Source organism: Nothoprocta perdicaria, unplaced genomic scaffold (assembly GCF_003342845.1).
Source record: "Nothoprocta perdicaria isolate Ctin4 unplaced genomic scaffold, notPer1 scaffold_39, whole genome shotgun sequence".
NCBI classification, from domain to species: domain Eukaryota; kingdom Metazoa; phylum Chordata; class Aves; order Tinamiformes; family Tinamidae; genus Nothoprocta; species Nothoprocta perdicaria.
In genome coordinates, this window is record NW_020455632.1 from 1,240,199 (window position 1) to 1,258,278 (window position 18,080).

The window sequence follows — 18,080 nt, forward strand, 5'->3', positions numbered from 1 at the left end:
AGAGAGAAAGAGAGAGAGAAAGAGAGAGAGAAAGAGAGAGAAAGAGAGAGGAAGAGAGAGAAAGAGAGAGGAAGAGAGAGAAAGCGCAAAAGAGAATGGTACATCACATGCTTATTTTTCCAGATGCTTAATGATTTACTCAAACTAATTTTCCTATTAGTCCGGGGAACAAATCCTCCAAAGGATATTTCCTGTGCCAACAAATTACAGTTAATGCTTCAGATTGATTACACTGGTTCTTGAGGTAAGATTTAAAATTACAGTTTGAGTTCGTATCCTGTAATGATTTGTTTTATTCTCTGCTACAAAAGCTAAGTAGCAGAGCTGGGGGCAGATGTTTGTGACACACTGATTTGATAGGAAAATTTAATTCCAAATTTTCAGCAATATGCTGCAAATGACAGGATTATAAATTTAGGGGCCAGTTGGGAAATAGTCATCCAATTACAAGAATGTACTAACAAATCTAAGCATAGCATAGATGCAAAACTAGCTATATGAACCACTTAAGTTTCGAAAATACTCAAGATGGCAACTTTTGCAATAGAATTATATTTCAGAATGGGACAGAGTGAAATAAAGGCAGGCAGGGCTATTTTTTTATATATGGTTTTTATATCTGAGCTAGAAAGGAAATCACAAAGTGATTTATACTACATGCTACAGATCTCATTGACCACATCATGCAGTAGAGTGAAGGTACCTGAATTCACTTAAACAAGTTAATGTCAGCCCCAGAAATGGTCTAGCCAGGACAGAATAGGCTTGGAAACAGAAGGATAAAGAATTTATTGTGAATTATAATTTTTGTATCTATTAACATATTTTGTACCTATTAGTTAATTTAGCTCAAAATATCTATCAAAGCAACTGAATTAAATGCTTTCATTCTTGGTTAAGGGTAATTTGAGCTCTGTCCACTTAAATTATTAAGGCTATTGGCTGAGTAGGATTCTCCCCTAGGACAAGCTGAGTAGGATTCTCCCCTAGACCATTTGTTGGCCCTTTTACAAACCGTATCGTGCAGCTCTCCATGCAGCTCCCTGGCCATGCATGCTCTGTAACACAACCAAACTGGTGCCAGGTCACATTAAAGGCAAAAAAAATGTGGTCTTCACAAAACAGGGTGGTAGGGACTGGGGTTGGTAGAGTTCAGTTACATTATGGTATCTGGCCATGATCTAGGGTTTTTGGGAAAAGGGGCAGAAAACAAGCAGGGAAGAGAACCTCACCCATGGGGCAACCATTATGGTTGGACACCATAATCCAGGCCGTTCTCCTCCATGGGTTAATACTCATCTGCAAAGCAGGAGAGGCTGCCAGAGGAGTGGGAGACGGAGAATACAACACAGAAAAACACAAATCAAATCAACAGGAAAACCTCAGAACAAATGAGTTCACATCAAACAAAGAAACAAGAGAAAGAAACACAGATTCAAAGAAACTTCTCTTTTTAATCACTGATTTAGTAACTTTGCAGAGCTGCACTTTAAGTGCTGAAGTTGTAGGAATGATGTTTTAAGGACAAAACCAGAATGAGATTTGTAGGACAAGGTAATACCTTTAATTAAACCAACTCATATAGCTGGAAAAAAACAGGCAGCCTTTCAGACACACTCCCGTTTCGTCAGGTCTGAAACAGAGAGAGAGCTGAAAAACTGCAACTCCCCCAGCTACTCCTCTCCAGAGGTCACCAGCTGTAGCAGCACATTAGTTTTCTGCATTGAACTAAGGCTCACCAGAAGCTAAAGACAAAGAATAGATGTTATTCCAGCTCTTGTTAAAATACACACTAAAAGCTACCTAGCAAGTAGTTTTACAAACACTTAATGAGCTATCAAGTGGGGAGACACTGAAAGCAGCAGTGCGGCTTATGGCAGGACCAGCTCTCCCCCAGCCCCTCTTCCCAAGTGTTCTTTGCTCCTAGGGACACTTACGGGATGGGACAAGGGGTCCAAGGGCTCAGGGACACTGGGCTCGTGCAGGGAGCTGCCCTGGCTGCTCGTGTTTGCAGAGACATTCGTGGTGCARTGGTGGGAGACGTGAGCGCTGGCCACGATCTGCCCCTGGAGCGCAGCTCCAATCAAGGTCCCGAGCACCTCCATGGTCATTCCTACAGAAGGAAGCACAAATGTGCACTCAGGAACGGAACTYGGTTGCTCTGCTGTTCACAGGTCTGCTCGTTTGTCTTGCTAAAGAATAACCTCTTAAACCAATCATTGTTTGACAGGGAGCAAGCAGAAAAGGCAATATGGAAAGCAGGAGAACTGAATGGTCAGTAATAGAATAGTATCAAAGAAAGACAGTTTAGACCCTTATTTTCTGTTCAGCTTTTAGAGGAGCCTCTTGCAGAGTCTGCATGGCTGGGATTGAGAGACACAAGGGGATTTCACCTCAAAAATCCCAGCTGAGCTACATTTTAATTGATGAAAGGCATTTTTCCAAAGCAGGAAGAGGAGACATCACATCAGGCCTTTTATCTTGGAGTTAACAGGGGCTCTGTGAAACAGTCTGCAGGCCACTTATCTGCTCAGACCTCTTGTTTCTCCAACTGCACAATGAAATGATACCTCCCTCAGGCTTATGGTGGAGATAGTGCAGCTGTGAAGTTCTTGAAAAAAGCAGATGCTGCTCTTAGCTGCCTAGAGCCACAGTCAGTTCTCCAAGGCACCTTGACCTGGGAGAAGGACCTTTTCAGGGGAGCCTTCTCACTGACCTAATACCAGACTTCTTTTCACTTACTGTCCTTCACTGGCCCCACGACATCCATCAACTCACTGGTGCCCTGTGCCCTGGTGGTTGTCATACACTCCTGAGAAGCGAGAAATGGTACAAAAACCCCTAAATGCAAGTTCATGCAAATTCCCTCCTCTGCCACCACCCTCCTAGGTGGCCTTGGATCTTTTCTGCGTCTGTGTAAAGGGACCTCTCTACCTCAAAGAGGATAAACACAGAAATTATAGGATGCTCAGRCAGGGCAGTAACAAAGACCAGAAGCACCATGAAAGATAAACCAGGAAAAGGAAGGAGTCTTGGAAGACTTCCTAGGAGTCTTGGAAGATTTTAGGAACTGCTAATATGTTTCCAGATAGATAATGCTTCTACATGGAAGATTTATGTTACATAAATACAAGGGGAGAAGATAGAAGAAACATATTTCTTCTCCAAACCTTATCTGGGACACCTCACATGCTGTTTACCAAGTACCTGCACAGCAAAGAGCTCAGGARCACCACCCAATAGGTGCAACAGAATTGCACCCATTACCAAATCTTATTTTCTAAGATTTTCTACACTAAGAACTTGGAAGGTTTCAAGGTTCTTGTGTGCTCAGTATTTATAATGTGTTATTTTCCACTTGGATTGAGAAAAGAGACTCTTCAGAAAGCAGTTCCTACCTTGAAACGGGTTCTGTTTTGCCCAGAAAGTAAGTCGAATGAAAACAACTTTGGAATGCAGTGTCTCCAGCATGCACTTAGAGCAAGGAGCAGGGCAAAAAAATATGGCAGTTCTACTTAGCTCCAGTAGAGGGTAGTGAAACCACTAATCCCAACCCTTTTAAGAAACATCACTTCATATTACACAGATGTTTTCCTTTAAACAGTTGAAGAAATGCCTGAACAACTGATTGCATCCAGGAAAGTCTATGGACAAGAACTCTATGAAATGTAGAGAGAGGCAAGAGAGGAGAGCTTAAGAAAGGCCTTGTTAAAAGCAAACAAAAGAACAACAAAAAAATCCACACAAAAACTGTCACAGTYATCACCATCCCAGGAAAATCTGTCTCCCAACAAATATAAAGGCAAATTGCCACAAATGACATTTTAAAAGTTAAAATTACTGCACATCCGTAACTTGGCTTAGCAAGATGACTCCATTCTAAAGTTAAGCCCTTTGCTGAGCAATAAAATGACTATAAATGACTATAAATGCCCAGCACCTCTCAGCCATGGAGCTCAGCAGCATTTATGGCCACACAGGCCACATGCCCGCGAGGCATTACATGGGGCTAGCAGATAGGAAAGCACATTTAGCTGGATTGCAGCCTCTGAAGACACAAAAATGAAACAATAAAAGGCACTAGGTGCATGGATTGAGTTAGAATTTAGGCCAGATGACTCAGAACATGGTGTCAGTGCCAAAGATGAAGCACAACTGGAATCTCTTGCTCTTTAGCCCTCTCCCCCGACTGCTAGGCCAGGCTTTCTCTTGAAATATTTGAGAAATAATGCAAAGTACAAATGTTCCTTGTGGCTGGGAAGGGATTGGGATGCTTAGGGGATATTATATCTAGAATTTCTGACAGGATCTTTTAGACCTTTTGGCCAGGTTTTGTTTTCAACTTACTCAAGCGAGGATTTTGAGGAATGACTAACAGAAAAACAGCTCTTGCCAGGAGGAGAAAACAGACATAAGAAAAAATGTACAAGTTAGTCTAAAGCAACACCAAAGAACGAGTTAAGACACAGAAAAGTCTTTAGTGTGGCATTTAAGAAGTCTTCTTCCTTTACCTGGTTAATGCTGGTCGCCATGAGAGATGGCAGTTACATAACAAGGAAGGCAGCAGAACAAAGCAGAACAGAGTAGGAAGGATAGAAACTGTTCTTACATATGTGCTATTTATGATCTATACAGAATAGCTYGAAAAGATTTTCATTGCTCCTCTTTTTGACTGATTGATTGGCTTCAAAGTAAAACTCCGTCARGTTTTGCTTGAGGAGTCAGAAATAGGATTTGGAAGCCCTTGGTCTTTTAGCTTATGCAGTCAGAGCGGTGGTCATTTTACAACAATATCTTTCCTTGAAATACCTGTCATTTGTTAGAATTAAACAGGCACAGATGAAATAAAAAAATGAGAGATTTTAGTTGGTGTGAACGTGCASGCAAAAATACTCTCCCCTTTCCATGAGGTTAACTACTCTGGTTCTATAAGATCTAGTGTACAAGCCAGAAAACACAGGTTAGGGGTCTGAATTCATGATGTGAACACATAACGCCTCCCAAAATCAAAGTAAATACAAGGAAAATATTTAAAATATATAATGTAAAAGGAGATCATCACTATATAGGTTTTTTTTTCCCCTCTACAAATCACCTAYAAATGAATAATTATTCTCCTGGGATAACAAAATATTAATGCCAGTTACTTAACTAGAAAAAGTAAATTATTTACGAGACCAATGAAATACACTTCCTTAGTTTTAAAAATTTTCAYGTGGAAGTCCAGTTTTAGGAATGTTTTTAACCTTTTCAACCAAATGTTAGAAACTTCCTATACAGAGTGATTTTAAGCAGAGTCCGGCCCCGATCTACACGACAAAGCCCCGCTCACACTCACTGTATGCGGTTGCAGAATCTCTCTCCTTCTGGTCTGTGCTGAGAAACATGGTGAGAGCAGAATACGGGACTTGGAATAACTACACAAAGAAAGAACAGGGCTTAGGGAAGCATCTCAGGGAAGGTGCTGGGTTCCTTAGGTACTTAGGAAGGTACTTCTTTAAGCACAAAGTCCTGCCTTTCCATTTTGGCTTGTAAAGCTTGTAAGAGGAAAGGAGTCTCCTTCATAACACAAATAATGAATAACCACTTAGCAACAGGATTTTCCTTAATGCTGTGCTCCTCCAGCTTCCTTGGAAAAGGTCCTTGTAGCCAGGCTATAAACCATCAAGTGTTTTGCACCACTATCACGGTGCTGGCTTGAGCTAACTAGGAAGCAAAGCCCTAGACAGATGAATTTACCACTTGATTCAAACCAGAAAACTGCCTAAATCCCCCAGATGCTCTCAGTGTACATCTGACTATGTAATTCAAAGGGCTAATTATGAAAACTACAAACTGCTTGGTCTTCAGCACCATTTGGCCATGTATTCCCTAAAATGAGCTAAGAACATGTAGAAACCCACACTGCTATGTAATAATGGCAAAATGTAATTTTGCATGTAATAGTTTTTGAGGAAATGTGGCCCTGGTAACATGTACTGCTTAGAGATGAGCCCCACTTTTACTGCAAGAGAGACCGTACCACCCATAGTCCTTACCTAAAAATAGTTATTAAATTCAAAAGCCTCATCTTTTGGGTGGTATTGACATGAGTGGGACCSTCTCCTCATAGTGCTACATTAAGACGTACTTTTAAAGTCTTGGAGCAGCAGACAGGTYAAACTTCCAGAATTAGCATTTGCTTTTGTCCTTTCTCATCCTGTACCTCCAGCTCTTTCAGTGACAATCCCATAATGAAGTAATTTACTCTCTATCCTTTCAAAAATACTTATAAGAATTTTGTCGCCATATAAATACTTACAGATCATCATCCTCTTTGTAAAGTAGGTAAGCAAGAGGCCTATTTTATAAAAGATGCCAAAAAGATGTACAAATAAATAAAGTTAATTAACTGCCATGGTTCAAAAATAGTTGTCTGYATTGCTGTAAGAAGTAACACAATTCTTCTACTCCAAATCCTGTTCTCCAGCAAGGAGCATCAGCTTATACAGTGACTGGGAAAACAGTCAGAGACAGGACAAATTGTGGTTCACAGATTACTGAAAAGTGGTGCATGAGCCCAGCTGAACAAGTGAAACATGAAACTCATTGTTTCCACCTCCAGAGAGGTCAGTGTCCAAGCAAATTAAGTCTGGCCATCCTCATCCTACTCTATTCTACCTATCATCCTACTTTATATACAAAATCTCTTTCTATTCACCTCTGTTAAGAATGAAAAATGTGAACTTTTTCAAAGCTCTGGCATGGTAATCCTACATTTTGCCTCAATAAGAGAAAGGGGAAAAATAATTTTAAGGCATTTTGAATGTGTTCTGGACCACCTTTGTGTAGAGCAATGAAAGGATCTAGGGAAACCTTCCAGCTAGACACAGGAATGCAGAATTCCCAGGTTCAAAACACATGCAAACAGGAGAAAAGCTGAGCATGTTGATTGGTTCACCTTGATTTTAGCTACCAAAAGGGGCAACACAGCTTCTCTATCAGTGACTTTCATTGTCTTTCACCGTGAGCCTTTCACCTGAGAACAAGAGCCACAGGCTTATCTGGCCTTCTAACCTGCCACTGAGAACAGAGGCTGTGAGAAGTTACATGTCTAAGTGAATGTTTCTGATGATCTACTCAAGAATGAGCTGATTTCCCAGGAGAGCATGTTAATTTTCCAAAAGGCTGAAATGGTTTCTGACACTATCTGTCCTCAAATGTGTGCTGCTGGGCTTCAGGTGGACTACCTTTCTTGTGCATGCTTTTCAGACACTTCTAAGTCACCAGCTTTAGTCTCAATTGCCAAACAAAGTGAGTGGAGGTAGAGTGGCTGAATTATCCAGTCATCTGCTAGCTTTAACCAGCAGRCTCTGATGTGGCATTTGCCTTTCCTTTAAAGTTCACTGTAAGTTAAAATATAAAGTGAGCAGTGGTAAACCTCAATTTACTAAGGCAGAATACAGTAATATAGACAGAAGGGAAGAGTGTGTTACTGCTGAGAGCATCGTGAGCTGTAATTTACTTACTGTGGTCAGTGCTTGGAAAAGGCAATAGAAAGTCAAGTACCAGGCAACCCTCCCTGCTACAAAAGGAGGCAGGTACCACAGGAAGAAATAGGAGGCTACTGTGAAGGGGGTACACGCCAGCATCCTGCAAAGGAGATCAACACGTATCAGCAATTTCAGTGCAATGACAGCAATAGATACTCAGTTTTCCTGCTGATGATCAATACAGTGCAATTTATGTGCAGATTTGGTAAATAGATAGCATGTTTTAAATATCAAATTTTAGCACCCATTCAATGCACAAATTAAGACAAAATATAAATTGGTTCTTCTTTAAAATGAAAAAAAAAAATGCACAAACAGCTCTTTTCTTGAAGGAAACGAGCTCTATTTAATTAAATTAATATCCTAGATAGAACTGACCACATTGTGCTGCACATATATTGTACATACCACATCACAAGATGCTTTACCAGTTTTCACATGATCTTACTTATTACCAAGGATTCCCTCTTTCAGTTTAAATGCCTTTTATTTTCCTTTCAATTTAGCCTTTTTGCTGCTACTTTAAACGAATGTAAATATGTTGATACACTCAAAAATGCTGAAAATAGCATAAAAGGTTAGGGACAATTCAAAACAAAAATGCCCGTGGCCTGCATTTATTCTAGAATGTAATACCCTATGGTCATATTTGTTCCATTTAACTCAACAGCCAAACTCCTAATTGCTCCCAATATAAAACCATGAACGCCTAAGGAAGAAGGTGACTTAAAAGAGGATCACAAAAGCTTAAACTCAAGCTTAAATTCAAGATCTTGCCATAATTAACAATTCGATTTACATTGGCCTAAAAATGCTTAAAGGTAAGCACCACTTTTTTAACTCCATCATATGAAAGAGGTGATCAGGGGCACTCATTGCCCAGCAGCCTGACCCACAGCAGCACCAAAGCTCTGCTGTATTCTTGCAAATCATATATAAAACAATGTAATTGGATGACCAAGACCCAAGACCAACAACAACGAACACGTAGAAGAGAAATCATTAATCCCTTCACAACAGCTCTACTGACATGAGGGCTCAGCTGATTATTTTGCAATCGGGAATGAAAAAGGTGGAAAACAAAAGAGAAACGGGGGTAGTAGTTTAGTAAAACAATGGTTTTCCCGTATGTGTAGGAAAGTAGCAGGTTCTGGGCTTCTCTGTCTCTACATTTTCCATTTATAGCAGGTCAGCAATGGAAGACAAAAATAAAGGGATAATTTCAATGCATCTCCAACTAAAAAGAATCTAGAGAGAGATGAAAACCCAGCTGCAAGTTCAGGAAGGTTCTAGGTCTGAGATTCCTGTTTGCTTAACGAAACTGTATCTTCATTTGTTTGTTTCTCTAGTGATAGAAAATTTCTTGTATGTTTTCATAGAAGGACAAGTTAAAGCGAAAGAGATGGCAGAGGATTTTTCTTTTCAATTTGATATATATAGAATTAATGTGATTGCTCCTGTCTGGGAAGAAAAGGCAAAGAAAAGTACAGTTTAATTCAATGAAATGAATGTATGAATACAGCACTCGCACAGAAAATATTCAAATACATCTATGTAAATATACACATATATTTCTGCTTACCAAGGCATGAGACGGCCAATTTTGGTCCACCTACTTTTGCTAATAAAAAAGCCAGCAACAGGATCAGTAACTGCACCTGAGGCCTTGCCAATGAACAGCACCAAAGAGGCATGAAATGGAGTGATCTGGAAGTACAGACACAACGCTGAAAACAGGGCCATTGTTCCACAACACAATGAAAGAGCAAAAAAAAGCAACTTTCCCGAAAGAATCACAGTATTTTAAAGAATAATAGCAGGACATTTACCAAAAACATCTGCTGCTGTCAGAGAAATTACTGTAGGTTACACTACTGAGTGTGATGATCGTGATAATAATTGAGAGAGATAATTGAGTGATAGAGGAGAGACCAAGACAGATGCTGTGCAAGAAGGGATCGGAGTGGAAAGCTGCAAGGAAGAAATTATGGATATATTTGAAACTGGGAAAAGGAGTCAAATAGAGGCCAGGTAACCATAGATTTTGTTTTAGTCATAAAAAGCAGCCAGTCCCTCTCAAACTTTTCCCTCACTTTATTCTCCACACAGCCCCATTTCCAGATCTTTATCTCGCCCAAAACTAGTTAAAAGCAGAGGTAGCTGTTTCCATGAATTTCATCATGGAATTCCATAATGAAATTAATGAATCTCCATGAATTTCATCTTTTCCATCTCCAGAGATAACTTGTATCCASCAGGACTGAACTGTGACAAGTGAACTGCATAATGCACCACTCTTGAAATCGAAGCTGCCAGCCTAAGTCCAACAAATCACACTTGAAAAATGTTCCCACTTTACATACAGATAAAATAGCCAAATGGAAAAAAAAAAGAAATTTACTTAGAAAGTCCATACATAAGGGCATAAATAGAAATATAGTTTATCCTAGGCAATACATTTACTTCTATGTGTGTCTGTAGAGGGTTTAGGAATTTAAATCATATAGTGGCTGAAAAAAAAAAAAAAAAAAAAAGAAGTTTTTTTTTCTTCTCAGTGCCAAGTCCATGCCACTGAAGAAGAGGCTTGAGAAGAGTCATTGAAATCTATATAATCCTGAATGTGCCTCAAATTAATTCTCTTAAAAAAAAAAAGGTACAAGAAACAAAATGCAGATTGCTGAAGCAGCCTATTGGATTTAAACAGTGGCAGAAGCCAAAATCTGCATTTTCTATGCTCTTTCATGCTGTCAGTGCTTGAAGCTAGCTGAGGGCCTGGTGAATGCAGCTGATAAAACACCCAGCTCGAGCTCGTATTCCCTTTCTACTGAGTTTATTACCTCCTGGGAAGTGTCCTGCAGCTTCCAGGTGGTGCAAGTCCCCTATCTGCAGAGCGTTGTCTCCCTCAGARCGGGAAAGAAAGAAGCAACAATCTCTAAACTAGCTTGAATGCCCTTTTTTCAAGGCAGATACTGATCAATTCTGCAATCCCCTTTGTTAAGTTTTAGCTCAAATGAGGTGAGATTGCAGGGGCAGCCAGTCTTGGTGACACTACCAGCTCCACGACACGTACCCTACCCTAGAAAGCCCACAGAGAAGTGTTGGGAGTGGTGCCACAGTGACAGTGTCTCTCCAGGAACTCCACTGCTGCATGTCATGTCATTCCTAAAAGGAACAGGGATAGGCACAGCAGCCTATTATTGGGAATATTTTTGTGTGTTTTCTAGTAGTTCAACTCAAGGATTCTGTGAGGTTTGGCACTGCATCACTAGTTTGCACTAGTCCTCAGTTTATACTCATAATTTAGATGAAAAATGGGATGCAAACAGAGTAGTCATCTACAGAAGATGAATACCAATGTGTTTTTCTTGGAAAGGGTATAGATTATGTATGAACCATTACACATCTGAGTTTCACCATCTCTAAGGAATAGCTGAATTAGTTTTGCCCCTTAAGAGGACACAAATTAATTCCAGGTAATGACTATAAAATGACATATTCTCCCCTAAAAATAAGTTGAAAACCCCTTGGGAATTCAGTTCTGTTGGAGAGGCCCTGAAATTAATCTTGTCATGCAGGATTATTTTGGGGACTAACTAAACCATCAATGAACAAATAATTAAGCCCTTTTATGAAATAGTAAGTGTATTACTACAAATGTCCAGCAAAATTATGGTGTTTCAGGAAGAAGATTGGGAACCTCCTGTTTATAAGCACATTGGGAATTAGTGCCTTTTCATCTGGTTCATCCTACACTATCTCCAGGGGGTTGTAGTGCTGTCGTGGAAGTAAGTGTGAAACAGCTGGGGTCAGAGCTGCATCTCCAAGAACTCCCTCTTTCATCCTCCACTCTCACCTTCCACACCACCCCTTGGCCACCGTTAACTGATCTCCAAAATTGGTCCCTTTTCTAAATCCTGTGATTTTGGTCTCAGGAAGACATTAAGAACTTGACAGCTTTCAACACCAACCATATCATGGTGGCAAAGCTTGATAATCTATCAAGAGACTTGCAATATTTGGTGTTATAAACTTCAGCTTCTTGTATCAGGCTTCCATAGGAAAAATATAAACCCAATTTTTGGACATCTCCACTCCCTTGACCTTCCCTCCCCCCAAGTCCTGATATACTCATTCTGCCTGTCTACATCTCAAACAGTAAATGGGTATTTGTATCTGCTCCAGGACCTCTTTTCCTTTGAGCAAACAAAAGGAGTCAATGATGAAATCCACTCATAGAGCTTCTGCAGCAGCTGTTCTTTCAGCCCCTGCAATTTGGCCTCATCTCCCTAAACCCTTTTGTTCTCTGCCTTTTTTCTCTCCTATAATACTTTGCCTATCCCACCTAGTTGCCACAGAGATACAGAAGAGGATCCAAACCAAGCAGAATTGCTTATGGATTTGTTTTCTTTGTTCCTCTGCTACCCTGGAATCTAGCTGGAGCAGCTGAAACTCGTATGAATGGGATGACTCCTGCTGCTTTGTTTTACCAGGTCTGTTTCTGTAGCAGAAAGCCCCAGACTGGAAGTGAAGAACTTGCAGGAAGGATTACTCAGCTTTCTTTGCAAAGAATTACCCAAAACAAATGAAATTGATGTCTAATTGTGTTGACTACTGGCCCCAATGAAGTGGGTTTTGACGAGGCTGTAGTCTGAATGAGCAGAAACTTCTACTACTGTTTCCTGTGTCTCACWTCTTGGACTTTTGATTCTTGAAACCAAGAACCAAAATTTCCTGTGTCTGCAAGTGGGTCAGCTCTGGAGTTCCAAAAGCTCTGCTGATGAACCTGAATTAAAAGCAAACAGTGGCCACTTCGAATCAGAAACAAAAGCAGTGAAAAAAAAGTCTTTCTAGCCATGTTTATGCAACTTTCAGGATGCTAAAGGTGATAATAACAAGACACTTTAAAAGCTTTAGTAGTAATTTATCCTTATTAGTTCTAGAGAAGTTGAATTATTGGTTATATCACAACTGACATAAAGGTTTCTCCTGCTACTTACATGGGCTATATCTAGCAGGTAGATCTGCAGGAAGAAAGCAGCAGCGCTCCCTGCCACTTGATTTGGGGCACCTCCTATTGCATAGCAGAGCTTGCTGCAAAYGGAGAGCCTGTATTCTTCTTGGAGCTGAAACAGAACAAGCAGTAAGAAAAAACAAGCTCAGAAAGCTAAGGTAAAAAGACAAGGCTTACGGTTGAAGGTTGAAGTTAACACGTTCAATGAAAAATCAAGTTTTCCACTAATGCCTTCATCTGCCCTCAACATCTGTGGCCAATTTGGGCGTCCATTCCTTGGGTTTCACAATTTTTGTTCCTTACCTGGTTCTTCGAAAACAAGATCACAGCGTTCCTAAAATCCAGATTTATCAACTTGTCACAATCTATTACAAAGGAACATTTTTGTGATCAATGCTACAAACAGGTAAGAAGAAGCAAAAAAGTGCATATTCTCTTACATTATTTTTGAATGCTTAATTCATATTTGAAAAAAGATGGAAAACTTTATTATGTTTCTCTTTYGGACTATAATAATCAACATATGCTGCCATACCACTGCAACTAGTCAACCTTCAGAGAGGGAGGAACCTCTGCAGTGAAGTGTCCAAGCGGACTCCAAAGATTTGTGACCCACTTCTTCCTCACTTTTCCATAAAACGATGATGTGTTTTTGACAAAGTTACTTGAATTTCTATGTCTTCAGTTTTCAAACAGTGAAAGTTGACAGTGAAATTAACAGGGAATTTTTGGAAGTGATTCTGAAGCCTAAGACCTACATAGGAAGGTCTAAATCACCAAAGGCGTTTTGAAAATTTGGTAAAATTATCCTTTCTCAATTTCCTTTTGATAGGTGGTAGAAAAGACCTATAAGCATTCAATAATATTCTTTAATAGAATTACTAAATAAGAGTAAGCTTAAACCTAAAAGCAGGGCTTGATAAGAATAATTTAGACAAAAATTTGTGGAGTCTAATAAAAATTCCAGCAAGGAACACTGTTTTCTAAAAGTAAAAGTTCCAGAATAGTAGAAAGTCTTGAAAAACTCGAAGCTTATTTCACAAAGTATAAAAAAAAAAGGAAGAAAAGGACCCTCCATTAATCTTGTATTCCTCTCAAAAGGACAAAATACTCAACAGAGATTAAGACTTGTAAGAACTGTAATGCTTATATTCCATCTTTTAGAGATTCCTATCAGGAAAAAGCAGAAAACAGGGAAATGAGCAGCAATATTCCTAGGTCTGCCCTCTCTTGGAACTGAATATGCAAAGCCCATAATTCTTACATTGGAGCAGGCTAAATTAGAGATAGGGTAACGAGACCCAATGCAAATATAACATTTTGATGCTTTTTTTAAACTTCCCAGAAGTTAGGTAMCGTACTAAGTACCATCATCTTTACTACATAACAGAGTTTTGATAACTTGTAGGCTGCCGGAGAGAACCTTTCATCATCTGATGGCTTTCCTTTGAGCTGCTTTATCTGAGAGGGTGTGAGCCAGTGAGCAGGGGGATCGGGAGGGTATCAGGACTCTGTTTTGACAGAGAAGGATCAAAAAGGCTTGGGCTAATTACATCTCTTATTAATGACCTAACTACAAATATAGCCCCTTGCTCTTTAGTGGTGGCTCCCACTATTTTGCAAAGTGGCTGCTAAATGTTGCTAGCCAGGCAGCCCTCGCTTATATTTCTTGCTTCTTGGCATTTCTCTTCCAGGTAAAAGGACAGTAGGAATCAGTCACAAGACAAACTTGGTCAGAGCAAAGTTGTTAAGAGACAAAGCAGGCCATATAAATATTTGCTGTACAAAATAATTATCTTTCACACGTGGTCCTGTTAGATGAGAGCTTCCTATAGACCCCACAAGAAGAGCAAAGTCTGGGGATGGAATCTCACTCATTTGACTCACAACACAGTTCTCTTGAGCTTTCTCCAGGGCCTGGGTACTTTTAAAATTATTCTCTCCTATGTTAAATCAATTCCATTCCCCTGCCCGCATCCTCCAAAAAAAGAAAAAAAAATCAAGGTTTCTTTCGAGTCCTTCTCTTCTTAGCTCCAGGTATTTGCAGGACCACAGTGTAACCTCTGGCTGAAAGCGGGAGACAAAAGACACTGCCAGATAAATCCCACATTCCCTCCCATTCCTCCCCTCCAAAACAGGAGATCTTACAGCTCCACAAGGCTGCTTTCCTGCTTATTTCCCCTTGTGACCATCTGTAGTAAGGGCCACAAACCCAAATCTAAACTTACAGGCTGTAGGCAGTTTGCGTGTCTTTAAATTCAGTTTCACAATTAGCTAATTTAAAATATTAAAAATTTAGGTTTTCTGAAAAAGTCTAACTGAGATTCCCTGCTCCTCAGCTACTTTTTGAACTACACTCCAGGATCACCCTGAAACAGAGGGGATATTTTGGTCATAGCAGTAGTTAATGGAAGTTTTTACCTGAGACTGATGCTGTTTATGAACATTATTACCTGAATAAGCAGAATCTGACAGCTCATTTTATGTCCACTAACATAGCTATTACTTATAGGGAGATGGGCACGTTTAAACCCCTGTGTGAAGCAATGTTCACTTGGCCTTCCCACAGATGAGTTACGAAGCCATAACCTAGACATGGGGGAAGGAAATAAATGTAAAGCTATTGGAAAAATCCATGTCCACCCCCCAGCACTGTCCTGACTCTGTCAGAAGGAGCCAGGACAAGAACCCAGTGCACAGACATCTGTCCAGTTAACCTCAGATGCACAAATCACCAACAGCTTCCACAACCAGAGATTACATCTCAGTTGATGTCTTGAATATTTATTCAATGTATTTATTTATCCATGTATTCAGCCTGATTCTGTTCTGAGCTCATTTGCATACTTAGCCATCATATATTAGAGCTGTGGTCCAAATTCTACAGCTGAAAGACCCAGGTTGTGACAGGAAACTCCACCGTGTTTTGAAGCTTCTGTCTGGTAATTTCATTTGGGAGCCCAAGAATAGTTTGTGAGGAGCAATTTTTCAGACTCTGCTTTGTATCCTTTCAGGTATCTTTTTTTCCAAAAGAAACTTCTTTCCATAGAGAAGTTACATTCTAATTGCTACTGTCAGCATTTTCTTTCTCATCTACCTTTCTCTTTTCTGGGGGGAAAACAAAAACGAACCCCAAAACTTTATCGGTATAGAAAGTGGATATCCATATCTCTAAAGCTTTCTGACTTGCCAGGTTTAACTCCTGAACCAGATAAGATGCATGGGACTGCCATTCCTCGCAGGCTTTATAGAGCATGAAATGCCCCAGACTCTGCAGAGACTACACAGTATTGCTATGCATGACACCAAAATTGTCTTGGGAAGGATAAAACTGCTCTGGTGCAGAGTGGCAGGACCAGCAGCAAAGTAGGAAGAGCAGAAGCAACTGCTGAAGACTTTTGCTGTGACTCAACCTGAATTGCCTCGCTGCAGGAGCAGCAATCTCGCTTTCACCTGTGCAAGCCTACAGGAAGCTTAAAGCGCTCTAAAAAGCCAGGGGAGACCTGAACGTGTAGGCAGTAGCTGAATGAAGAACAAAATTCAAAATCTTGATGATGAAAATTCTGTTTCGAGACCTCAGGGTCACAGTTGCACGCTGTTGTGGCAGCTTAAACTGCTTCTACAAGTTTTAGAAGAAAGGCAAGCGGATGAGGGAAGGAGGYGAGAGGAAGAGGAGTCACATGAAGTTAAGACATACTGTTGTCTGTTTTCAGATTTAAAAAAAAAAAAGTTTAACTTACACATACTATACAGTTCAATATCAAATTTGATTTTGTTCCAAAAATTTTGTTACAAAATTGATTTTGTAAACCAATACAGCTTAATGAGATATGCAATAGAACAGTAAGTTCAAACACTGCTACAGAAAAACCATGCACCTAACACGCTGTATTTCCTTTAAAATACCTTTAATTAAAAATTACAAGCGCACATCTCATTGCTCAGAAGCTCCCTCTTCCCCAACAGAGCATAAAGTGAATACAAGGTTCACAACATCAAGGTTTTACTGGAAAAAAAATGAAGAGCTCCCCCTACCCCCGTCCTTCTCCGGCTCCTCCGCCCCAGTAGCCGCGTCCCCGCGCGCCTCTGTCGCGACAGGCGACAGCGCGAGCGGCTCCCGCGCCACGCAGCCCCTACCTGCGCGTGGGTCTCGGCGCCCGCCATGGCAGCGCCCGCGGCCGCCACCTGCGAGCGGGGCGGGAAGGGGACGGGGAACCGGCCCCCTGCGCTATCGCTGCCCGCCAGGCTCGGCAGGGCGGGACGGCACGGGGGACAACCCGCCCCGTGCCGGGCCCCGGCGGGAAGAGCCGCTTCTCTGGCGCCCGAGGGCGAGCGTCGAGGCCCGGGGCGGCGGCCGCGCCGCAGCGCCCGGCGCCATCGCTCTTCCCGCCTCGCCCTGAGGGGCAGGCAGCGCCCCGCGACCTGCTGCGGGGACAGGACCTATAAACGGAATAAAAATAAAATAAAGAAGTCGAGTTTATGGTTGGTTGGCCATCAGATCACCGCAGACCATCTTGACCTGGGGAGCCTGCTGTGGAAACAGCTGCTGCTCCCCTCAAACGCCCCGACTCGCACTCTGCCACCAAGCATCTTCACCCTCAAAAATAACCCCCCCAAAACCTGCCTTTTGAACTAAAAATTCTTTCACTCATGAGATGGACAAAGAGGGTTTAGACAACCCCCCCTCGTCCTCGGGACCACGAGGGCTAATCTGTGGGCGCAGCGCATCCCGGCGAGGCCGGTGCCGGGAGCTCCAGCGCTGCGGTTCCTTATCTAGGAGCGCAGGCACCGTGCCCTGGGCCTGTCTGTTATTGATGCTCATTCCCTTTGCAGCTTTCTTGGGCAGAAAACACTAACGAGCTTCTAAAGCAGCATGAAAAAAAGTTCTCAATCTAGCAGGACATCAGAGCTGTATTTTTTGCTCACTTTTGTTGARTGGCGTCAATGTAAAGTTCAACTTGTGGCTTTAGCAAGACTCATTTAACACCTGCTAAAGCTTTTAGGCCAACAAGGGGTCCTAAAGATCAAGGATGGATCATCCTAGAAAGAGAGGTGAAGCTCTTGCAGTTCCAAACCAGTTTCTTCTAAAATACTAAGCTAAACGAGTTGAACATATTTAATTCCAGGACAGGAAACATCAAAATTCACGGTGAAGTTTCTCTTTTCTTCACACAACATACATGTTAAATCTATTCCTTACTTACATTTACATATATTTCCACTTAGGGAAAATAGCCTGTTAAAAAAAAAAAAAAAAAAATTCAATTTTGCTGCAAATTATACTAAGGCACTGGATTTACTCGCATGCGAGAACACCGATGACTTGTGAAGAAACGATGATTAACCCCAAACATTGTGTGCTTCACAGACTTGAGCACTTATCAGGTTGGTTTTAATGGCATTTGATCACTGCGCAATAGCTGTTTATACCACTGAGCAAGAGATTAGACTGTGCAGACTCTACAGGTATTTTATCAGCCTTTGTAAGTTGCCCAAAAAGCAGCTAGCTGTTTGAAAAGACTACAGGGCTCTTCCAC

At 41.1% G+C, this 18,080-nt stretch overlaps 1 protein-coding gene across 1 annotated transcript in view; it reads right to left on the reverse strand.

The window, feature by feature from the left end:
- MFSD2B (major facilitator superfamily domain containing 2B) overlaps nt 1-17,849 on the reverse strand; it is a 30,635-nt gene extending 12,786 nt beyond the window's left edge. Inside the window, exons 1-7 of the mRNA XM_026044885.1 lie at nt 17,844-17,849; nt 16,681-16,983; nt 12,530-12,655; nt 9,115-9,239; nt 7,509-7,632; nt 5,339-5,417; nt 1,938-2,113 (exon numbers count right to left, since the gene is read on the reverse strand). Coding sequence (XP_025900670.1) covers nt 1,938-2,113; nt 5,339-5,417; nt 7,509-7,632; nt 9,115-9,239; nt 12,530-12,655; nt 16,681-16,983; nt 17,844-17,849 — 939 coding nt within the window. The remainder of the gene's footprint in view (nt 1-1,937; nt 2,114-5,338; nt 5,418-7,508; nt 7,633-9,114; nt 9,240-12,529; nt 12,656-16,680; nt 16,984-17,843) is intronic.
- Nucleotides 17,850-18,080: the final 231 nt, after the last annotated feature.